The sequence below is a fragment of the Labeo rohita genome, chromosome 5 (genome assembly GCF_022985175.1).
Source record: "Labeo rohita strain BAU-BD-2019 chromosome 5, IGBB_LRoh.1.0, whole genome shotgun sequence".
Classification (NCBI taxonomy): Eukaryota; Metazoa; Chordata; class Actinopteri; order Cypriniformes; family Cyprinidae; genus Labeo; species Labeo rohita.
The window spans coordinates 13,841,837-13,867,651 of NC_066873.1; the positions used below are offsets into that span (position 1 = coordinate 13,841,837).

The following is a 25,815-nucleotide window of genomic DNA, read 5'->3' on the forward strand; positions in this document are numbered from 1 at the left end:
TACTTTCAACATGGTATTGTATGCTACAGCAAAAAATAACATTGTTTTTCTTTGAGAGTTTAACACCTGGACTGTATATAGTATACAGTGCAGTGCAGGAAAGAAAAGACCCATACATGCCTAGGAAGGACAAACCTTTTTACATCGTGTTTGGCCATTGTGACTTATTGTGAAGCTTAAGTGTGTCCAAATCAATACAACACTTAGAGGTTATTTCAAGAAATGGTGACACTAATGGACAGCGCAGTGAATCAATAAATCATGCACTATTCAAGGCCTGTTACCGCTTGTTGAATTGCTCACTGAATGAATAGCTTAATGGTCATTATTTTATTGGGCATTTGATAAAGTGTGCTTGCCATTAAACACACACAGACCAAATTGGAGGCCTTCAACTTCCATTAGAATTATTACATACCAATGAACATGAGTGAATAAAGGACCCTGATGACTGGATTATATTGGGCCATTAGATGAACTGACAGATAATTGACAATTATTCCAAGAGTGCAAATACCATTAGGCTGTCAGAGAACTGTCACAGTTTTAAGCAATCAGACGAGAAATGTCAAGCTTGGCATTATGTTTTTGCCGCAAAATGAAAAGAACACTCTCGAGTCATGTGACAGTGTTTCATAGCTCGTTTATCCATCTCACTTGTTTTGAATAACTTTTGGCATCAAATTACCACTGGACATACATTAAAGATGTTAAATACAGATGTGTTCAGTTTTATTAAATAGACTAGACCCCCTTTATACACTGTACTAACTTCCAGTCAATTATATGATACCTTTTAAAATCCTTTCCACCTCTTATAAACATTATATAGTGGTAAATACATACCTGCTACTGCTAATAATTGATCAAATATACCGTAAAAAATGGTAATGTTGTGAAATATTATTACAATATTATTAGTCAGATTTTCAGTATCATTACTTCAGTGTCACATGGTCCTTCATAAATCATTCTAATATACTGATTAAAGAAATTGCTAAAGCTGCTAAAGAAACATTTAATATTATTTTCAATATTAGTTGTGCTACTTAATATTTGTTACGGAAACAAAAAGTTCAAAAGTTTTTTGAAATTGAATTCTTCTGTCACATTACAAATGTCTAAATAATAATTTCTTTACATAAAAAATAACAAATAAAAAAACTGACCTCAAACTTTGAAACAATAGTATATCAATCCTTAAAACACTCCCCACATCAATTATTGTAAATTAAAATATCTCAATATAAAGGAGCATATTATACACTCTCACAGGAAAAAAAAAAAAAGTTTCCTAAGGTACAAAATCTGAAAGGTATGTCTATATCTTATTTACCCCAAACACATTTGTTATTTAAATATACAGCAACTTTACATTTCAGCACCTAAACTGTACAGTAGTAGAGTAATGTTTAAATAGTGGACTGTCTCAGTGAGTCTCAGGTCTACCTAAGGGCAAGAAGTACTGGTTATCTGACAGAAAGGGCACTGCAGGATTCTGGTATCTGTCCCGTAGAGGAATGCTGTCATGAAGTGGGTTCCTCTTCTGTCTAGCTCTACAGTTTTGAAACCAAACCTGCAAGAATTCAGTATGAGTGATTACAATAAAATTCTAGCATCCAATGAGTCACTGTTTAAGCTTCAGCTTATAAATGTTCTGCACCTGTATGACTCTTCTGCTCAGTCCAGTCATGTCTGCCAGCCTCTGCAACGTCTGTGCATCAGGGTTCTTGTCTTGAATAAAGTGTGTGTGCATAATCTGTGTAAATTCAACACACATGCAAGCCCATTCCAGTATGTAAGGATTTATTAGTAGTAAACATTTGTTTGTGTTTTAGATAATAATCATATCAAAGCACATAAATATTTACATCTTAAAGGGATCTTAAGCATACCTGTAGCTGCTCCGAGGTGAATGATGTACGAGGTCTTTTAGATGGCTTTGGGAGGTATTGTATGTGTAAAGCTCCATCCAAATGTATGACATTTCCTGTAATGATACAAATGGCCGATTATTATTAAATGTTCATCATACTAGTGTATTAATGAGAAATGGTTGTTACTAGTTAACATGTATATAAAAATGTTTTAAAGTCCCCCTGTAGTCAAACTTTTTATCCTTTAAAACTGATCTTTGATCATCAAAATGACATATTTAAATGTTTTTTCTTGTAAAATAATTTTCTAATGCCTTATAACAGCTTGAATGTAACTCTACACCCTTGCCTCATTTACTATAGGTAGATCTATGAATATGCAAATTAGCACCGCCCTCATGCAGTCACACCAGCCAGACCCCAGTGATCCATTAACTGAACTGCCGTAAACGCGATATAATGGCGAAACACGGATAATGACTTATAAAACTGTTTTTACTAGCGGACAACTACGGTGGATACTGTAACATTTGTTAAAGTTACGTACTTGACAATGCTGTGCCCTCAGAATGCCTTGAAGGCTTGAAGGCTAATTATAGTAATCTATCCTTTGACTTGATTGGTTACTTATTTTGTGACGTAGCAAAAAAGGGCTGTTTGAAACCGCATTTCTGGGACAGCCTTTGAAAAACTACAGTTTTAAGGAGAAAATACTCAATGGTGATGATTAATGGACTTGGACATGGTTTGTTTAAAAGCATATTAAAAACACCCCATAGACAAATAAACAACATAAAAATCTTGATTTTCTCTACAGGGGGACTTTTCAGTTGGTATTATGTATAAAATAATCAAAAGCAGATTGTTGCAGTAAAGAAAGAATTGAAATGACCTTTGTCTGACATGTGCTGTAGGTTTGGCAGCATAATGTCGTAGTGAAGGCGACAGAGAACCTGATTATCCATCAAGCCGAACTCCTCTCCTGTAGAAAGCTGCCTTTTGCAGAAGAAGCAAGCGAAGCAGGCGAGATGATATATATCACTTCCCGCCTTCCGAACCCAGTCATTTGCACTGACTTGAAGGCCACATCGAGCACATTTTGTACCAAATGTACTGAATAAAAAAATATATTATTCTCTTGCTGGCAACAAATTTTTCACCATTTTGTAATCACATCAGAACAATGTTTCTCTTCAACCTGTACCACCTTAGATTGTGTCAAAGGAGGACAATAGTAAACTGTTGATTCAATTAGTTTAACTAAATTTTTTTGAGTAATTTAATTCAAAGTTTGTAACTTTGGCTGCACTTTCATCCACAAAAGTTCTTATGTTAATGTCTTATTATAACATTACATTCAGATATAAGGTCTCATAATAACTCATAATAAAATGAAACCATTTCCTTTTACAAACTAATATTTTAACTGGCAATTTTTTTGTTTACTGTAAAATTATGCAAATAAATCTACAACGTATTAAGCCACACTGGCAGCATAAATGTAAACATACTATGAAAATCCTTAGAAATTTAGAAAATACTTAAACATTTTACCTGTTATAATCGGTTCTACAGAAAATCTCTTTATTTCTGATGAAGCAGCTGTTATGTTGACTCAAAGACACCGCGCACACCGAGCACTGCAAACATTTCAGATGCCACGTTAATCCATTCACCTGAGAACCGAAAAAAAAACCCGTTAAATATCGTTTTTACGCTCAAAATATATTGTTATTCGTCATATTAATTCGCTATTATACCAATATTTGATGTACATAATGTGCTGTTAAATAAAATTATTAAATTCTTTCTGTTTCGTTTTTCGTCACTGTCACCTTTAGCACTTGTCGGTCCACAATTTCCGTCGCGCAGTGGGCGCATATGAATAAAGATGATAGCGAGGAACATCTTGAGCTCAAAACAGACCTCTTCTCCCTCAAACTCTGACAGTGGTGGTTCGGGGATGACTTTGGGAAACATACATTTCGAATAAGTTAAAACCTATTTTTTAATAACCTATATTGCATCTGGTTTAGTAGTCAAATAGCTTAAAATAAAAGAAAAAAATAATTTCAGCGAGTCTACTTACCATTGCTGTGCGTGAGGACACTTCAAGCGATGGGATTTACAACCCGTGTCACTAAACGCAACCAGGATACTTACAGTGATCTTCCTGAGGCTATGCTACACTTTTATAAAACTAGGTCCAATTATAACAGAATTATCGATTACACTCTTAACCTCTAAGCCCTTCAGAATTGTTATCATGTGCCATATAATAAGAGAAGAGAGAAAGTCCATATAATTAGGACGACTTAAAATGCTCGGACTGCAGACTGCCAGAGTGTAAATTTTAGCTGTCAGTCAAAAGGCAATAAAGCCATCATCAAAACACATTATATGATTCAATACAGGCAGAATTCGTGCAATTGTGCTGTAAAATGGGAAGAAAAAAATACTATTTATTTATTTAATCTTTGCATACTGTATGCTACCGTTTTCTTAAGAACATGCAAACTTATGTTATATCAGGAACAAAGGAATGTGCAATCTGATACCACAGATGTACAGACAGTACAGTAACACAACTTTTCTTGAAAAAAAAGATCTTTATCTAAAAAGATTTTCATCTGTCTGTCTGTGTACATGTGTATATATTTAGCCTATATATTTTATCTATGATATTTATTGTCTGGGTATGTGATCAGGTCATGCATGATTTTACCAGTGGCGCTGAGGAAAAAAAACTGGCAAATTCTGGAATCAGGGTACAAAAAAATTAAAATAATTAGAAAATCACCTTTAAAGTTGTCCAAATTAAGTTCTTAGCAATGCATATTACTAATCAAAAATAAGTTTTGATATTTTTACAGTAGGAAATTTACAAAATTTTTTTATGAAATGTGATCTTTGCTTAATATCCTAATGATTTTTGGCATTAAAGGAAAATCAAAAATTTTGACCCATACAGTGTTGGCTATTGCTGCAAATATACCCATGTCCATACTATTGAGGAAATAGCAGAGAGAGTTGTTTGCATATAGTTTCCTGTTGATCAGATCAGAGTCAGTTATTCCCAAACACATGGGTCTAAAGATGTCTAATGTAGCAGCTCTAAAATTATTGTTGTAAACGCAAGTCTACAATTCAACAGTAATATCCCATTGGTCCTTGTGATGTTGTGGTGCTGCATAAATAAAGCATCATCTACAGATATGTTTTTTTAGAAAAACTGCATGAAGTTGTCTCCATGATGAGGCTATTAGATTTTGAAGTGCAGGAGTATTAGATGCTTTGATCAATGCTAAAAAAAAAAAAAAAAAAGAAAAGTTCAAATCTCTTGAACTGATGGTTGTGAAGACATGTTCTGTGATTTTGCGGTATAGGGAGGTGTGGGAAATGTTTACAATAGAGTAATTTACGAGAAATTTAACCCTGGGGGGAAAGAAGAGTGTGAGAGCTGGGGCAGTGGAGCAGCCAGAGATCGTAAAAAGTCTGACTGTAAAACTTAGGGAGGCTTTTTATTTGAGGGTGTTTTTTAAGCAGCTAGAAGCCATTTAGTGGGGAAATTCTTTCAGTAGTTCACAATGTGTTAGTTGGTTCCAAAACTGATAAGTGTGTGAACATGTTCACACCTATTTTGCTCCAATTGTGTTTTTATACTAGAGTTTATATAACCCATTTTTAATCAGGCATACTCTAATTGCTTAACTCATCATTTAATTTTACATGCATTCCATGTTCTTCCTTTTAGAAAAGAGGGCAGTTTCTGCGTCATTCAATCATGTGGCATTCTCCTGAAGTTAAGCCTCCTACGGGGCCTTCAGCCAGAATGATGAGCAATAATCTTGAATCATGCTAATTTAAAAGCATCCGCCTGCTGGAAAAAATGCATAATGATTTGCATAAAGATGTTAGCTTTTTCCAGTTTGACCTTACAGCAATGCATGGTTTCTTTGCGTCATTTACAAAACTTATGAAATAAGTTTATCTTGTTGGTTGTATTCACAATAAGCTATGGAAAAACGATTATTATTACAATGATTATAATATAAATTGATACATTTGTTGATACCATAGCATAGTGTTGGCCTATGTTGTTGTTCTAAGTAATTTTATACAGTACTTTGACCAAATAATGATTCTCTTAGAACTTACAAAGTATTCTAATTCTACTATATTTGGAACTATTGTTGTAGACTTTGAGGTTTATTAACATGGATTAACATTTATAAATATGGACTTTGAGGTTTATTAACAAGAATTTCCATCATTTTGAAACGAGTCATTAAATTTTGTTTGGACAGAGCACGGAAATAAAAGCAGTTCATCTTCATTACCGTGATTAAAAGTCATTGTCATGTTGCTGATTCGTCTTCAAGAATCCTTGTTCCTTGATAAAAACGCTGTTTTAGGAGGGAAATTTACTGAGGCCATCTTAGGAAGCGACTACACGTGTATTCGAAGTAAAAACACAATAAAAGGCCAAACGCCGCGTCTATCTGTACAAGTGCGTCTAGTTTTCCTCAGCAGATTCAGACACACGGTGGCGCCCCAGGAGTTTTTGACTCATTTTTTCGTCTCAACAGGCTCTCTAAACTGATCCACTGTTAAAAGACGAGATCATTTTCTCTTCTCTGTTGTGGTTATAATCGTGAGCTTGGTCTGGTGCGTACGTGGGTTTGGTTTGCTGCTTCTACTCTAAAAACTGAAGTTCCTATTGAGCAAGTCAATTTGCAAAAAGCCTCCGCGAGTCTCTGCAATTGGACGAGCAGGCTTTTGCATGCATCTGTGTTTTGCATGTGAAGACAGACGACATGGAATTATTTATTTGGAGTTTTTTCCTTTTTTAACACCACTTCTGAATTCTTTCGCATTATAATCATATTTTGTATTTTATCCTTTTTGTGTTCCAAACCACAATGACAGGTGAGCAATAAACATCTTTAGTACTTCTGTAAGATTTGTGTAACCTGTATCAACTTTTGTGACAAGTCCTATCAGATATTTCGCTTTGTAGTGTTTAGCTTTTTACTGAAGTGGACGTTTATCCTGCTGCTGAGTCTCTCCTTATGTGTTGGTGAAGAAAGCCCAACTTCATCAAACATTGGTAAGTATATATCCATTAATTATTTAAAATAGATAAATAAAAATCATAGATTGTCATGTTTTCTGAACTAAGTCCATTCATTGTGGTGCTTTCAGGAGATTCAGAAGTGATTTTCTCATTTAATTCCTCAGCATATTCTCTCAGATTAATTGTCACAAAAGTTCTTTGTATATCCAAAACTGATTTTATGTTAGCATAAACATAAGTTTCAATAAATCAAGCTCAAAGAGCAGAGCTCTCTAGGATGACTCTTCTTTTCCTTTGCTCCTCGTGGAGGTATGCGTAAGCAGCAATGAACAAGTCTGATCTTGGTTAGGAAGTTGTGTATGTTATCTTTGCGTCAGCCTCTCTGTTTACATAGTTTAGTTTACTGAGTGCCTAAACTGTAGGGATTTTATGTTTGGTAAATAGATTAAGGAATAAATATGCTAGTCGATGCCCTACAGTTATGTCCGGTAATGGTAATGTGTTTCTCTGCTCACAGTAGCATGTGTATGCGCTTCAGGAATTTGGAGAGGGAGTAAAATCTTTGCGTGGCAGGAGCAGCTGCCACTTAACCTGCCACCACTGAATGCGCCTGCCACGCGCGCCATTATGGATTTAAAGGGAGAAATAAAGCATAAGTTAAGGCAGCAAACATGTAAATAAGAGTAGAATTGCACTTCCTGTTTGTTTATATGCATCAACCGGAGTGTAAACAGTGAGAGCTGTTGAGGCAGGTGCGACGTTTCAGCGCTGTGCGCGCGCCAATGAAGCAGAAGGCAGCAAGGAATAAAACAAGGTGAGTTATGGCAGGTTTTGTGGCAGCTGCCTCTCACTGTTTACACTTAGGTTGATGCACGTAAGTAAACAATTCTATACTTATTTACCTAGTTGTTACGTTACTTTAGGTTTTCCTCCCTTTAAATCCATAATGGCGCACGCAGCACCGAAGCATCACGCCTGCCTCAACATCTCTGACTGTATACACTCCGATTGATGCATATAAACAAACAAACAGTGCAAGTTTACATTTATTTACATATTTGCTACCTTAACTTATGTTTGAGTCCTCCCTTTAAATCCACAATGGCGCGCGCAGCACCGAAGCGTCGCGCCTGCCTCAACATTTCCAGTGTATACACTCCGACTGATGTGGAGTGGCAGGCGCATATAGCGGTGGCGGGTTGAGTGGCAGGTTTTACCCTTAAGAAGATTTTACCCTTGCTGGGAATTTGTTGTACAATGCAATGCTGTAAAGTACTGGAGAGAGTGGGGGATTCTGTTTATCTGCTGCACAATTTGTGCACACTAACCACATTTCATTCAACATTTCCTCTATTTTTGGGTTGTGTCTGTCATACTAATGTCAAAAGAAGTAGAGGGTCATGCTACTGACAACCATGAGCAAAGATATGAAGTGGCTTGTATTTATGAATAAGCCTTATCAGGGTTAGCCTGTTGTCTCATTCCTGTTAAGAATAAATGACTGGTATTATGAGAAATGTATTCAAAAGCATTGTTTAACAAACCACTGTACAACGCTGGTAGTTATTGAAATGAAATGATTGGGAAGTTCATGGTATTTCAGTCATGGTTACATGATCATCTATTATCACTGTATACATTGTATATTTTAGTTAGAGTGTAAAAATGTAGTAAAAAACAAAGTCATGAAAATCCTCAGAGCTGCATACAAAAACACATGATGCAATTACCCTGATTAGGCTTGTCATAATGGTTGTGTAATTCTGAGATATAATCTCACATCTAAACTATGCCTGAAATTTTGTAGTGGAATACATCAGGGAATGCTGGGGAGGATGTTAATGTAAGCATTCAAAGTCAAAACGCCAATGAAATCTTTTACAAATATATGTGTATTGTGGCTTGTTTCTTCTAGTCAATCCTTGTTGCTATTACCCTTGCCAAAACCGAGGGATTTGCGTCCGATATGGCCTGGACAGATATGAATGTGACTGCACCAGAACAGGCTTCTATGGAGAAAATTGCACTATACGTACGTATCCTGTCTTTTATCTCATTCCGACTGCATGTTTGTACTGTAGTCTTTGACTGTATGATGTCAAAATATGTTAGACAAAATACTGAGTTATAGCATATTATAATGTTTTGCCCTAACCTTAAAATTTAGGCTAATATTTCTGGTCGTACAAAGGCCTCTGAAAAATTTGCTGAAATATTTAAACAGAACAAAAAAAATGTTTTGGAAGCAGACGCCTCTTTAGAAACAGTCCAACATCTGTGCCAGCCTATTCCTGGCAAAGGGAAAAAGGCTCAGGACCAATTTTCACTCTCCCACAAATCCCCACGTCATTGTCAGGCAGCCCCGCAGTCTCTCTTCTTTTCCGTTTCTTTTTTTCAGTTTCTATTTCCTGTCTCTGTCAACTTGTTGGCACAAATGAACTGGCGTAATAAAAGGTTTTGCAGAAAGTTCCAGTGAAGCTGCTATAAGCTATTTGTTGTGACTGTGTTAAATAAAACATGAAAAAAGCAAAAACAAAATGACGCTTGTGTTATGAAAGAGCTTTGTATTCTGGGATAATTAGATTACATAATTAGTGTCAGTGCAATTTGTGTACACGTTTTCAAAGGAATTCCAGCACATCTCATGCACATGTATTGTACCAGTGTAGGATGATTCAAAATCCCACACAGTTGCACTCTCTCTTCTTTTTTTTTTAACATATACTCTCCACCTGTTTTTTCCTTCTTTGTTCTTTAGCTGAGTTCTGGACTCGAGTCTATCTGCTCCTGAAGCCTAATCCTAATGTCGTCCACTATATCCTCACCCACTTTGACTGGCTATGGAGCATCATCAACAGGACGTTCCTCAGAGATTGGCTCATGCACAAAGTGCTCACAGGTTAGTTTTGTTAGTTACACACACTCAGCATGGGTTGAGTGTTCTATGAAAGCCCGTTTCCGCCACTAAGTAAAAAAAAAAATTGTGACTGTTTATCTCACAGTTTTTTTTTCTCACAATTGAGAGTTTACAACCCACAATTCTGACCTTTGTGAGAGAATTGTGAGATACAAACTGTCAGTTCTAAGAAAAGAAAAGAAGTCAGAATTGTGTGCTAAAAACTTCAGTTGCGAGTTCTTAAGTGTGAATTGTGAGGCATAAACGTATTAAACCTAAACATAAAATTAAACATGTAAACATAAAATTAAACTGAGAATTGCGTTTTGAGAAATGAGTTTTATAATGTGTGTTAGTAGATGGCAAACAAAGTGCAAATATTTATTTGGCTTATTGTTAAGTTCAATCTGTCCCTTGTGTAATGCAGAAATTAGTATGTTATGCCCTGTGTCCCTGTTGCTGCAGGCATGTCAAGACATTTGTTAAAGGGGATGAATGTCTGTAAGTTTTATGTCAGTTACACTGACATACAGTTACTGATACTGCTACACAATTTAATTCATGTCCTGTCCGTACCTGTCCAATAAAAAATGCAATTTGGGCATCAGGCAAGGATGAATGATAAGGCCGTAAGCTGATTCTTTATTTAAAATCTAAATGTTGGAGTTAGAATCGAATTTGCAAAAGCATGATTATGAACACAAGAAGTTAGGGGTGTTTGATATCATGATTTTTGGTCATGGACGATTAAAATGTCTCCACAATGTGCTTTTGAAGAAATATTGTATTATTATACTTGCGGTTCTCAGTATTCTGCAGAACGCGACATACACTCAGTGGTGCAGTTACACTCATGGGACACCGTACTTATTCGCAATCACAAAAGTACATTATTTGCATGTGCTTGAAAGTCTTGCCGGTTAAACATTTCATTTGTATGCCATTTTGACATGCGCTTTTTCTGAGCATGTACACCTGAAGCGTGATGCGTGCCACTCTTAAAGTGACAGCAGACTAATAGTACTAAACATGCTGCCGTTTGTCATTAAAGAACTAGTTTACCCCAAAATTAAAATTCTGTCATTATTTAGTCACTCTCATGTTGTACCAAACCTGTATTGATTTCTTTCTTGTGCTGAGCACAAAAGAAGATCATTTGAAGAATGTGGGTAACTCAACAGTTGCTGGTCCCCATTGACTTTGATAGTAGGAAAACAAATACTATGGAAGTCACTGGGGAGCAGCAACTGTTTGGTTACCCACATTCTTCAAAATAACTTTTATATTCAACAGAAGGTTTAAAACAACTTGAGAGTGAGTAAATAATGACAGAATTTCATTTTTTGAATGAACAATTTTTTTATGGTTAATAAAACTGCTCTTGACTGAAGAACTTAAAGTTTACAATTGCTTTAATAAGAATCAATGATTATTTATACAGTGAAGTGTATTGTTTTTTTGTTTTTTTTTCATTTGTTCATAATTTCTTAAATGCTACTGATAAATACACTGTATTTTACAGGATGTAACTGAAAAATAAAGCACTGTTTGTTTTATTTGTACATTATGTGTATTTGTAATGTGTATCTTTGTTCTTATTTTTTAATAACAAAGATAAAATAATGACAAAGATTTTTTATCTTCACCCACTTTGGCCTAAATATCTTTTTTTTTTTTTTTTACATTTTGTTACCTTGTAAGGGTTTGTTTTTAAAATAGGGAAATTAGTTTGGCTGTACTGTTCAGATGACTTGCAAAACAGTAAAACCAACACGACAAAAATTAGTTTCCTGGAAAAAAAAACCTTGAAATGATGTTTGTACCACATCACCCATCCCTACCACAAAGTTGTAAAAACAGCCTAGTGGGTAGATCAGTTTATCTGTTCGCAAAAGTGCGGTATTACTCTTGTATTTTATGTCATACGATAAAAAAAAAATGAAAATATCTTGAGCTTGTGTTAACCACAGACATTATTTTAGCAATTTAACCAAAAACCAGTTCAGAAAACCCACTAACCTTAGGATTACGCAAAATGCTAACTCATTTACAGGTTAGCATAATGGCGAAATACATTGCATGGGGTGATCGAACTCCAGCTTTCACTTTACTCAGCCACTGGTCCAGTTAAAAAAATTCTTAAGCTTGGTCTTCAAGTCTTTTTAGGGGAAGAGGAGAATAAATTCACTCAAGAGAATGTAAACATCAATGTTTTATCAGCACAGACATTGAAGTCTTTGGCTGAGTAATTTCCATGTGTAGTTTAGACAGAATTTCTGTTTAAAGTCTGGGTCGGTAGATTAGAAGTGGTCTGTTTTCTAGATTACATCTAAAATTGATGTTTATAGTAGCTTGGATGTAGTTCAGATGGTGGTTTGCAGTTCTTGTGTTTTATCGTAAACTGCGGTTATTGTCAGAGCAAATCGCAGGGTGAGAATGAATTTTATCTAGTTGTTTTTCTTTTCTTATAAAGGGAGTCTCCTTTCTATCAGCGTCCTTCCCTTATTTATTTAGTCACCGCTTTGTTTTAAATGGCCCCTTTTGTGACATACGGCCCTTTTTTTATCACTTCCTCCCAGATGGCACTCTGTAATGTTTTCCTGTAAAGACATTAAAGTCAGTTAAGCTTTATTTAATGTAAATGTGGTGGCAAGATACACCAGGGTCATAGGGGGCTATCATTTCAATCTGCGCTCATTTCAACGAGCGCGAATTGCCATGGCAACACTTGTGTGCTCTGCAAGAGGCCCTCAAATTCCTCATGTCCTTCACACCGCTGTGGGCCAAAAGATTTCCCTGTGTAAGCCAAGATACTGAATATCCTAAGGTATTGTTCCAGGAAAGTGTAATGGAGAGCATAGCTCAGACTAAGGGTACCTGTATGATGGTATTTCTCAGTTTTTGTTGATGCCTCCCTTTTGAAGTAGTAAAACTTTTATGCACTTGTGTTCATGCTGTATTAAAAAATGTTTTGATGTGGGATGAGAGGATGATTGGAAATACATAGAAGTTTCTGCTTTGAAACAAACTGTGTTGTATAAAGCACTATATAAATTAAGGAGACTTGACTTGATGAAGGTACCATAAAAGTAGCCCATGTGTTATCGATTTGTGTGCATTATTCAAAGTCTTCTGAAGTCAGTTGATTGCTTTATGTTGAAAACAGACTGAAATGTAATTTTGTCATCCACTAAAAAAACTGAATTGTACGTTCAACACCATATAAGCAGTAGAAGGCGGAGCAGGCGATACTGCACTCAAACCTCATTGGTTCTTACATGTATCATTGACACATGTATGAAAGTGAATGAAATTTGGCAACTAGGACTCTCTTTTGCTCCCTTACAGTACCTCCGCCCTTCATTTTGAGAACCACAGCTGTATGAGAAGATTAGGCAATGTTGTATCTTTAAGTAATTTCAGCTGTGGAAAATGTGTAAGAAATCTATCACATAAATATTTGCATAGTCCAGAGTCAGTAAAAACCCTGATGTTTTTAGGCTGTTGGCTTTCAACCAGAGAAAATAACTGTTAAATAGTGGGAAAAGGTTTGGTGTAGTGGTTGACTAAGATTAGCGAATAAAATTCATGCATCATTTCTGGCCTGGTGTGTTTCTAGATATTAATTTGTCTGATGATGTTTTTATATATCCTTTCCCTTCACAGTAAGAGCCAGCTTAATCCCAAGTCCCCCGACATACAATTCCAGATATGACTACTTGAACTGGGAAGCGTATTTCAACATCACTTACTACACAAGAATTCTTCCACCAGTCCCTCAGGACTGCCCCATGCCATTGGGAACCAAAGGTAAGAGACTGTAATCAAAGTTTACCCCAAATCAGTCGTGCCTCTTCCTTCTGGAGAACACATAATCTAAAAATGCATTTTTCATTATGTTAAAATGCTCCAAGTATACCAGTATACTAAAGTCACCGGAAATACCTTATTGTGTGATGCAATGGTAAAATCATTCCATGTGTCTCTCAGGAAAAATGAAGCTTCCAGACCCCAAGCTTCTGGTGGAGAAGTTCATGTTAAGGCGGAAATTCAGACCGGACCCTCAGGGAACAAATTTAATGTTTGCCTTTTTCGCTCAGCACTTCACACACCAGTTTTTCAAGACTCACAACCGTGTTGGACTTGGGTTCACAAAAGGTCTGGCTCATGGGGTGAGTCAAAGTTTTTACAATTGAACATTATATCTTTTAAGGGTATAGTTCACCCAAAAAAATTTAATTTGATATTTTACCTGAAAAGTACCCCAAGATTTACTCACCATCAAGCCATCCTAGTTGTATATGACTTTCTTATTCCAGATGAATAATATCGGAGTTATATTCAAAAATATCCTGGCTCTTCCAAGCTTTATCCACCTTTTTCCTGAATGTGGAAGTCTCGTCCTCCTCATAATCGAAAGATGCTTTACTTTTCTGGTCTCTGATGTTTCTAGTCCAATGAACCCACAGCTTAAACCTGCACTTATTTTTATATTTAGTTATATTGAAACTTTAGTTTAATTAATTCATTCAATCTTTTTACCCCATATTAACATGAATTTCTATAGAGACTGAAACATGAGATCATCTAAACGGAAGTTAGAATCCATCATGGAGGCGTTCATTGGTTATTCAGGAAAAAGGTGGATAACGACAGTGAATGGGGTTTAAGATTTTGACACCCAAAAAACTACATCCATCCATCATAAAAAGTACTCCATACGGCTCTGAGGGGTTAATAAAGGCCTTCTGAAGCGGATCGATGTGTTTGGGTAAGAAAAAATTAGGGCTGCCCTCAACTAAAGATTTTTCTTGTCAACTAGGCATTAGTCGACTATTAGTCGCACGTTTATGAATAAGCCATATAAATAATAATAATAATAAGCTTTTAATGGCATATATAGCCTAATAAGCACTCAAGTGCATGCAAAAATGCTTGCCACAGCACAGATATAACAATTCTGAATGTGTAAGAGAAAAACAGCAAGAAAGGCTGCATTAACATTTTAACAATTTATTGATAAACTAGTGCTTTCTTTGTTTTTGGCTTAAGAGAGTAGTCCGCAGTAGTGGATGCACCTGTATGCATTTTTCATATGGATTACATAATCTAAGAATATTTGTTTTCTGTGTGAATTGGTTCACTTAAACGTAGACATTTCACTCTCTATAGATATATTTTTCATGTCTGTAAGGCAAGTTTACACAAAGTTTCGCGCTAAAGTTCACAGAGTCCGAGATGGCAGAAAGCGCATCGTGTTTGATTTCATTATTTTACAAAAGCGCAACGTTTCATTGTTGTTCTATAAACGTAGAGTCCTTACAGATTCGAAAGATTTATTACTCATATCTGTAATGAGCAAAAATGACGGAGTATTTTAAGAGCAAATGATTGCACTGGCACCTCCATCTGTCATGCAGCTTCCACACTCTGCACAGACACTTCAATAGCGCACATTTTTCAACATTAACGTTAGATTGAGTGGCCATGTAAAGTTGCTACTACATACATCTTTCAGATGAAAAGCCATATTTGATTTTGATGAATAAAAGGTGAGCATTTGGATGTTCTGCCCAGTATACTATATTACCACATAGACCAGCCGTTAACAATCTGTCCGTCACAGACTGTGTGACTTCGCTATTTCCTGTGGATTTTTTTTCTGCGACTAAGCGACTAATCAAATTTTGGTTGACAAAGCCTTTTCTTGTCAACCGGTTAGTTGACCATTAGGGGGCAGCCTAAAAAATCCATAAGCGTAAGCTCAGGCTAGTCTCACGAGAACCAGGTTTCGTTTACAGCAAAGGAAAACCAGTGTGCTCTTTTTATCCTCACTAATTCGTGACCGCTGTTTTGTTTTGCTCTCTCCACAGCACTTCCATGTTCATCACTTCCACATTCATCACTATGTTTGCCTACATCCTCGTGAGCCACTCTCTCGTGAATGTACATATGACAGTTAGCAGAAGCTAGAGTTTACAGTTTATAAAGTTTTAAATATGAATATTTTTCTTACACAAATGCATCGACTCATTCATCAATTTATTTACCCTCTGGAGGTGTGTGGAGCAGTGTTCATGATGGATGGATGCAGTTTTTTGGGCTTCAGAGTCTCAAACCCTAATTCACTACCATTATAAAGCTTGGAAGACCCAGGACATTTTTTTAGCATAAATCTGATTGTATTTTTTTCTGAAAAAAGACATATACACCTATGATGGCTGAAGTAAAAATTTGAGGTGTTTTTTTAATTTTTGGGTGACTATCCCAATAACAAACAACTCAAATAAAGTGTTTGATGGCTGTACCTGTGGGAAAGTACTTTTAAAAAAATCTGTGCAGGTGTTTTTTGTCTGTATGAGAGAGAGAGGATAAAATATTACTCTTGGACACTGAATCTATGTCCATTAAAAACCTTTTTTGGCAACTTAATGCTGATTTTACACAGTGGGATATGCAGGAACCACACTAATACTCATGTTACATATAGTGTTAGGAATGGGGGAAGGGTACACCCTCAAAAAAAAAAAAAAACGGGACAAGGTACAAAAGCTAAAATATGTCTTTGTACTTTATTTAACCCTAAATGGTGCATATTAATACCCTGAAGGTACACATCGATATATTAATACTTTAAAAGTGCATTTTAGTATCTTTTGAAATGGTTTTGCACCAGTGACGTTTCTGTATGCAATGAAAGCTAAACAATTTTGAATAATGTTTAAAGTTTTGTACAGTATCAGCTTATTAGAGTGTCTGTGTTTAATTGCATATTGAAAACTAGGTGGATGCTGGACACATTTATGGAGATACGCTTGATCGCCAGCTAGACCTCAGACTTCACAAAGATGGGAAGCTGAAGTACCAGGTACCGTTCACCAGTTAAACATCAGTCATCAGTCGTGTTAGGCTGAGCATGTCTCCAAGTAAATGTGATATGCCATACTGTTCATTTCTCATTCAAGAAAGACAAGCAGAATTAATTTGTATATATTATTTATAAAACACGTTCTTATATCATAAAACAACAAATTATTCTGAATCATATTTACCTGTTTTACAAATGATATATAGAGATTCTCTCTGCTCGTGTTTAATGAATGAGGTCCTGTGCGTGTTCAGTTGCTTCATTTCACAGATGTGTGCAAGTATTTTCTTCTGAATGACTGTGCGCATAACCTCATAGTGTGGCCGCAGAATTGTGGGTGTGAACATGTGGTTTTTGTTAAGCCTCAGTGATGTCATTTAAGATACTGCACACTGTTTAGTCTAGTAACAGTCAGTCTTTAGTGGGATTAGTCAGTTAGTGTGGGCATATAGTTCAATAATTTAAACTATTTAAAGAGATTTCAGGACACTTTTTGTATATAGGTTGGGAGAGTTTTTCTCTTTGAAAATGTCCCAGTTAACCTGAATTCACACTATAAAAAGTATCTTCTGCTCACAAAGTCTGCATATATTTGATCAAATACAGTAAAACATTACAATTTAAAATAACTGTTTTCTGATTTAATATATTTTAAAAATTTAATTTAAGTTCTGTGATGACAAAGTTGAATTTTCAGCAGTCACATGATTGGTAGTTCTTGTGTTGAAGAAACATTTCCTATTATTATCATTGTTGGAAGCAGCTGTGCTGTTTAGTATTTTTGTGGAAAGCATGGTACTGTTGTGAATTTTTTCTTAGAGACCAGGAGACGTTTTGGATATCTTGAAGCGGAAGTTTCTCTTTATTCAGATACTCGCTGCTTGGCGCTGCAGTCATCAAAGTCGTCTGACAAAAGCTCAGCACAGCAGAGTATATAGGTTTGAAGGAGGAGGAGTACATAGAGGTGGAATCGATCTAAACAAAGCATGCAAATGTGGTACAGGAAAACAGCTCAGTAAAAGATTTTTCCCAGCCTTGATCTATTTAGCATACAAGTGTCATTCAAATGCATAGGTGCTAAACAAAAGGCACAGTTGTACCTTGATCTTAGAATTCACACTTAACTTGGGAAACCTTCTAGAGGTTCAGGAACTGCATAAGGACAAAAGGTTACTGTCTCAGGGCCTGGGCAGCCTGCTCTTAGACGGTCGCAATATACATAACTTTTTCAGTTCGTGTTGTTATATTGGAACCTATAACAAATATGCATAGGATCAGCATATTTTAAACAGATTCTTAAATTTGTAATCCTACAGTCCCCCCCTTTGAGAGTTCTAATAACTCTCACATTATTCAAATTTAAACCTCCATAAATCCATTCTATAGCCTATGTTTGTTAACATTAAGCCCCATCTTCCATTCATGTAACTTGAAATAGTTACATGCACATATATCTTATTCTGTGTCTTGTCCTAGATTTAATTAGGTGTAATAGTTCTTTTCAGAACCATAACTGTTGACACATACGACATGGATGGTAACGTCGTACAAGCTACATGTTGACCCAGAAAACCATGTAGGGTAAGAGTGGAAGTCCTGACGTCCATGGTGCCTGAATAGCTGTGTAGTTTTCTGTAGTCAATTTCCCACGTAGATTCACTCAGATGACTCTTTGTCCTCATGAAGCTTGTTCATGGATGTCTGAGGTGATGCTTTACTCCAGGATGCTGCTTTTGAAGACATCATGGCATGTACACATACCTGCAACACAAGAAAACAGAGAAACAGCAGACCAGCAGTATTCATGCATAGACAATTGTAGACTTCTGTTGATCGTACAGTGGTTTTAAGTCTAGTGATCGTATAGTGTTTTGTTGACCTAGTCTTAAGTCATTTGACACCTATGGACCAGTGAGGTGGGGACAAACTGATGAGGGGAAAAACCTATGAGGAAATCTTCACCACAGGGTTGGCCCCCGAGGCCTATTGCACTTCTGCATTCTGCATTTCTTCCCTGGGCTCCTCACTGGTCTGTGTGTGTCCTAGTCTGTCCCTGTAGTTTGTGTGCGAACTTAACTGTGCAATCACTCCATCCTCTAATGAAACATCAGTCATAGCAAACATCATAACCCATAGAGAATAGGTGAGTGACTGAAGTGTGCTGTAGTATTGTTTTGGCTGTGAGTGTACTTAACCAGAGTCCCCCAGTGGGAGGAAATCAACTTTCTTTTGTTCTATTTACAAAGAATCTTTTCATCTTTGTTGTAGATTACTGGGGTAATTAAGAACTCACAGCCTTAACAGTTAGCACCTCAGCAAGCTGCCCCACAAGTTTGGTGTAGTGGGGAGGGTCTGCTTCAGAGTTGCAAGCAGACTGAGTAGGAGCTGATTTACACTGTTTATTTCTCTTACATACTTTTTGTTTTTCCTACACTCTTTCATCCAGTGTCCAAGTTTACCACAGTAATGACAACTGCCCTCCCTCTTAGGACATTTACGTTTCTGTTGGTTCTTTGTGTTGACCTAAAAGGATGCTGCTGCAATCTTTACTCTTGCTTTAACATCAGAGTCTCTTTCCCAAATAGCTAACATGTCTAGGTTACTTCTAAAAGTTTTGTTAGACCAAGTTAGATCTAGGAATAGCAAGGCTTTTCTGTATTCAGCTACAAGGCCATCTGACCAGATGTGGACTAGGGGTCCCTTGTCATCTAGCACACTTTCAGAATCATCAACTATTCCACTGTAAGTTACAGCTGTCTGGCAGAACCTTACAGTATATTCATTCACAGTTTCTTCTTTCCTTTGCACACAGTTAGTGATTCTGGAGCAGTCTATTTTGGGTCCCATGATATTCTTTAGAATTTTCAAAACACCTTCTCTCAAATCCGCTTTACTGGCATGTTGTAGTTCAGAAGTAACAGCAGACTCAAAACTGTTGAATTCAGATTCAGTTAGAATTTGTGACATCAGCTGTGTGACTTCTGCTAACGACATGTCGTAGAGACGCATGTTGCTAGTCAATGCTCTTCTAAATTCAGAAAAATTTGTGCGTGCTGAGGGTAAGCTCTGGGATAGTCTCTCTATATCTTTAGGTCCTAGCCCTGTATGGACTGCTTGTAACTGGAGTATGGGGGTTGCAAATGGAACAGTTTCAACACCTTCTACCCTACTCTGAGCCCTTTGTTTTGCTCCACATACTTCAACTGAAATTGCTGCATCTTTCTCTATTATTCTAGTATTGCATTTGTCCTCTTGTCTACACAAAGACTGTAAGTCAGGATAGCTTTCATCTGACTGTTGGTCGTTTGAGTCACTTTTGGTTGAGGCTTTGTTATGGCCCACCTTTTTAGTGAGACAGGACACTCTAGTTTGTAATTGTTTGTTGTGTTCTTTTAATTTAGCAATACACTGAGCTTGTTCTTGTGCTAAGGATAAGGTAAACTCTCTGTGGCAGCAGATAATGCCTTTAATGTTTTTCTTTCTGATACATGCTCCAAGTACCTTTTTGCATTCTTCAACTGACCATACTTTTTCTGGATCAATGCCGAATTTCTTTGTTAAATCCAATCTGACTGACTCTGTCACTATTGAGTCCATGTGCTCTCCTAACAATGATTTGAACTCATTGTCTGTCCATAAAGGGGTAGCTAGTCCACCTTTCTCAGTTGTTGGAATCAACCTAGCATTCCTTCTCAACATTTTGTAATGTCTTTCTGACACAACAATACACTTTTAACACCTCCCTGGCAAGCAGAGGATAAATTTGTTAACACAGAACAGCTGTTGTTAACCTTCTCTGGCAAAGCAGAGGAAAACCTAGTTAATACACATTATCATGTATTCAACCTTCTCTGGCGAAGCAGAGGATTCCTGAACATAAGCTACTAGCACTTTACGCTAAACTTCTCTGCCTGAAACAGAGGATAACAGATATTAGCACATAATGCTAATCTTCTCTACCTGAATAGAGGATAACTAGTCTGTTAACCAAACCCTGCAGCTGTTTGTTAACACTTCTCTGATGACGCAGAGGCTAACCACATGTACTGGTCTGTAGTGGTTCTTTGAATAGAGTAACACTCACCAAATCATTATTTAGATGAAAAAGTTTCTGGAATTCAGTCTGGAACGATGTCTGGCGAGAAGCTCTATCCGGGTCACGGCACCAAAACTGTTCAGTCTAAACACAGCATGCAAATGTGGTACAGGGAAACAACTCAGTAAAAGATTTTTCCCAGCCTTGATCTATTTAGCATACAAGTGTCATTCAAATGCATAGGTGCTAAACAAAAGGCACAGTTGTACCTTGAGCTTAGAATTCACACTTAACTTAGGAAACCTTTTAGAGGTTCAGGAACTGCATAAGGACAAAAGGTTACTGTCTCAGGGCCTGGGCTGCCTGCTCTTAGACGGTCACAATATACATAACTTTTTCAGTTCATGTTGTTATATTGGAACCTATAACAAATATGTATAGGATCAGCATATTTTAAACAGATTCTTAAATTCGTAATCCCACAATACATTTTACCAGATTCTCTAATAAATAAAAAATTCCAAACATTTTCAAAAAGAAATTCAAAGCAGTCTTGTATTTTACTACAATTTTTCTGTTTGTCTCTGATGTAGGTAGTCAATGGTGAGATATACCCCCCCCCACGGTGCTACATGCACCGGTCAAAATGAGCTACCCACCATCTGTCCCGTCGGAGCAACAGTTGGCCATTGGGCAAGAAGTGTATGGACTGCTGCCGGGTCTCAGTATGTACGCCACCTTGTGGCTGCGTGAGCACAACCGTGTGTGTGATATCCTGAAACAAGAACATCCAACCTGGGGGGGATGAGCAGCTGTTTCAGACCACCAGGCTCATTATTATAGGTAAAGATTTTCTTTGCTTGCATGGGAACTTTTAGTTTATATAATATTTGACTGTTGCAATAATTAAAGGGGTGCTGTTATGCTTTTTCACTTTTTGAATTTTAGTCAGTGTGTGGTGTGTATCTTTGGGCATAAAAAAGATCTACAAAGTTACAAATCTCAAAGTCCACTCCAAAGGGAGATATTTCATTTTTAAAAAATCTCTTTCCAAGAACTACAACGAACAGCTCCTTTGGACTACAGCGTTTGCTTTCCACATGCAATGATGTCACAACGCGGTCCATTAGAATATCATTAAAATAAATCCCGCCTACGAAAATTCGAAGTGTTGGGGGTGTGTAGGGATGAGGTGGGGGATTAGCCAAACTTTAGCAATACAGCGCAGTGAGCCACTTCAACGAGCCGCAGCGCAGCGGGTAAAAACACAAGCATTGGCTAGAGTGGCCTCTTCAGAGCAGTAACACAGGGGTCGAAACACATGCCAAAGCCGCGATCTACTTCGGTTGCCGCACGGTTGCACAAGTGTTTTTTTTAAAATGCATAAACTTGCACTAGAATAGACTAGGCTAATCAGTGATGATGTTTTTTGATAATGTTAAGCTGCTTTTAGCCTTATGCTGGAGCTGGTTTCGGACAATGAAACTAAGTATGTGAAATAATTAAATAAATTAGCACGATAATATCATGTATTGGCGATCTTGCAGGCTGAGGATAGGACTTATCACTACTGTAGCGTATTATTTACTCACCCTCCATGCATCCTAGGTGTATATGACTTCCTTCTTTCAGACAAATGCAATCGGAGTCTAATAAAGTCTAATAAAGTGCATCCATCCATAATAAAAAGTGTCTCACATGGCTCCCGGGGGTCTCCTGTAGAGAATCGATGCATTTTTGTAAGAAAAATATCCATATTTAAAACATAAGATTCACTATTAATCTAGCTTGTGCTAACTGCTTCGACAAGGGGCGTGGCAGTACTGAAACACCGTCTAAGCTGTTCGCCAATCGCAACGCACTGGGATAGTTAACCAATCATAACACATCGCCTTTTTCTTGAAGGCTGGCCTTTATTAAACCTAGAACTAATCGAGCTATTTGTGCCAGGCTGGGAGAAAGGTATTGTAATAATGTAAATTATGTGAAAAATAATGCGTTGTTCGAACCACCAAGCATGAGAGCATGTTCTAGTACACCCCTAAAACAAAATCAAGACTTTGCAAAAGGATAGCATAAAAGGATCCCTATAATTTTAAAATAGGTATATAACTATCTTGAGAGAGTACTTTCATCATCACGTCATTCATCATTTAACCCTTTAACTGTCACTCCCATTTTTGAACACAGACATAAAAATGCACCAGACCTAAATTTTTATAATGCATGAATGAAAACATTTTGTAATATGATTTTAATGTACATTTTCTGTGGTAATGCAATGTCTGATTTAAAAATGCCTTTCAGCTGATTAATTTTGAGATTTTAAGTTTTGAACTGATATATAATGTCTTATGATTTATAAAGCGTAATAGGGAAAAAGGCAATGAAGAAAGTCTTTTGTGACAAAGGTCAGAACTCATGTTATGATGTAAATTTTTTTGTTGCACCCTTGACATTTATCACAGTTTTTCTCAATTGCTTAAACACATTTCTTCAAATTATGCCTCTTTTTTGCGAAATTCTAACCACAAATCTGTAACTCAATTCTAACTTATATTCAGGTCAAAATTAAGCTCTCCACTCAAAACAACTCAATCTTGCTGAAAAAAAAAACAAACTTTGCTCTCAGACATGACACACAAACCCTCAAAAACGCACACACTACAACACATTTTTACACACTAATGAGATCAATTCAAAACAATACTATGAAAACTGGTAATAAGTGTTGCTTGGAAAAAAAAAATTCACATGATGAACACAACAAATGTATGCATTTGCAAGTGTTTTAATCCTTAATTTATTGTACTATAGAGTAGAGCACAAAACAGCAAACAACAACAAAAACAATTATTCTTCCCCACCATCCTGTTTTTGGTCTGGGACAGGCCAAAGAACCTCCTCAACATCACAGACTAAATAGGCCCTGGGGTAAAATCCTCTAGCATGCCTGATCCAACCCTGGGACGCATCAATTACAGTTTTTCTCAATTGCTTAAACACATTTCTTGAAATTTACGCTCTCTTTTTTGCAAAACTCTAAACACAAATCCGTAACTTCTAACTCAATTCCCCGAACTTCCTATATTCAGGTCAAAATTAAGCTCTCCACCCAAAACAACTCAATCTTGCTGAAAAAAACTAACTTTGCTCTCAGATTGTACATGACACACCAACCCTCAAAAACGCACACACTACAACATAGTTTTACACACTGATGAGATCAATTGAAAACAATACTACGAAAACTGGTAATAAGTGTTGCTTGGGAAAAAAAATTCACATGATGAACACAACAAATGTATGCATTTGCAAGTGTTTTAATCCTTAATTCATTGTACTGTAGAGCACATCACAAAACAGCAAACAACAACAAAAATAATTATTCTGCCCAAGCATCCTGTCTTTGGTCTGGGACAGGCCAAAGAACCTCCCCAACGTCACAGACTAAATTGGCCTTGGACAGGCAGTGGGGGTAAAATCCTCTAGCATGCCTGATCCAACCCCGGCACACATCAACTAAAATATATGAGACTGCTTGTTTTCTTGCCCTTGCCCTTCCTATTTCTCTTCCATGTTGTTGTCCTCATCCTCTTACTTCTCCTCCTTGGCCTCTTTCACCTCCTGCTTTTCCTCTTCGAAATTACACATTACTGTATGCGGGATATTGATTGAAAAAGACCGGATATGATTCACAGGTACACTTTTACTAGTGGTCTGACAAAAAAAAATATCAAGATTAAAAAAAATAAATAAAATGAAAATACATTACAAAGTCATTGTGAAATCGAAAAGAAAAATAAATATGGGCAAGGGCAGAAATATAAATTAGAAAGTCCACTGTCAGAATTTGTAACTCTTGTGTTGTCCTCTGTCTATATGTTTTCAAACTGAAGGTTCATGAGATGTTGAGATGTACCTTTGAGCTATTTCAGAGAACTGCTTTATCATCAGTTGATCTGTAGTCTCTACATTAGTGAAAGTCAGTATTCACTTGAACAATTCATGGCAAAGTCTAATAAAAATGGGTAGAATATGTTTGACAGTTTATGGCAACTATTAGCATTTACTGTAAAGACATATACAATGAGCTAATGACTAAGACTATAGCACAGAGAACTACATACATGTAATACATTTTGAGCAACATGACAATAGGAACTGATAATGTAGGAAACTGCAGACAAATCACTTGCATTATCAGTTACATGAACGTACCAAAGCAAACGTAACTTGTTAAAAAATTTAGAAACGTTTTATGATGTGCACAAGTGACTAGATGATGTGGAGATTGAACAAGTAGTTTTGAGATCTTCATTTCTGATCTGAGAAATGCACCAAACTGTAAGCTGACTTTGGGCCTTTTATCTCCATCGAAGGTTCTGATTGGTGTGTGATAAATTTTGACTCCTAGTGTTTCCACTTGGGTAATTGTGTGCTAACTCAGCTCCAACTTTAAGCACTGAGAAATGTAGGTATGTGTGTGTGTAGAGTTTTGCAGTAACAGTTCACCAAATCTGACTGAGCAGGGGAATAGTGTGTATAGTTTAGGGAAATAGGTGTGCTTTTTGAAAAATGGCATTATGGTTTTGAAATTTTAGTTCAAAAGTCTGGTTATAGTGTTTTAGCATTTGAGAAAAACTGTAAAATCTATGAGACTGCTTGTTTTCTTGCCCTTGCCCTTCCTATTTCTCTTCCATGTTGTTGTTGTCACCCTCCTCCTCCTTCTCCTCCTCTTCCTCTTTCACCTACTCTTCCTCTTCGAAATTACACATTACTGTATGATTTGAAAAAGACGATTGAAAAAGACCGGATAGGATTCAATGTTACACTTTTACTAGTGGTCTGACAAAAAAAAATGTAAATACATTACAAAGTCATTGTGAAACAGAAAAGAAAAAGAAATATGGGCAAAGGCGGAAATATAAATTAGAAAATCCACTGTCAGAATTTGTAACTCTTATGTTGTCCTCTGTCTATATACATGCTTTCCAATTGAAGGTTTGTGAGATGTTGAGATGTACCTTTGAGCTATTTCAGAGAACTGATAGGACAGTA

General features: G+C 36.7%; 2 protein-coding genes across 2 annotated transcripts in view; one reads left to right on the forward strand and one right to left on the reverse strand.

Annotated features, from left to right (window-relative positions):
• Positions 1-757: 757 nt before the first annotated feature.
• On the reverse strand, positions 758-4,078 carry lhx6b (LIM homeobox 6b). The gene is made up of 7 exons (XM_051108839.1): positions 3,967-4,078; positions 3,713-3,844; positions 3,432-3,553; positions 2,770-2,990; positions 1,896-1,990; positions 1,664-1,759; positions 758-1,576 (listed from the first exon to the last, which is right to left on the reverse strand). Exons 1-7 carry the CDS (start codon positions 3,967-3,969, stop codon positions 1,430-1,432), a joined length of 816 nt encoding a protein of 271 aa, XP_050964796.1. The 5' UTR covers positions 3,970-4,078; the 3' UTR covers positions 758-1,429.
• A 2,389-nt stretch (positions 4,079-6,467) lies between these two features.
• ptgs1 (prostaglandin-endoperoxide synthase 1) overlaps positions 6,468-25,815 on the forward strand; it is a 32,686-nt gene continuing 13,338 nt past the window's right edge. The window contains 10 exon segments of the mRNA XM_051111013.1: positions 6,468-6,806; positions 6,898-6,987; positions 8,870-8,986; positions 9,713-9,853; positions 13,517-13,660; positions 13,841-14,022; positions 16,635-16,718; positions 21,348-21,368; positions 21,371-21,553; positions 21,555-21,597. Coding sequence (XP_050966970.1) covers positions 6,800-6,806; positions 6,898-6,987; positions 8,870-8,986; positions 9,713-9,853; positions 13,517-13,660; positions 13,841-14,022; positions 16,635-16,718; positions 21,348-21,368; positions 21,371-21,553; positions 21,555-21,597 — 1,012 coding nt within the window. The 5' untranslated portion in view covers positions 6,468-6,799.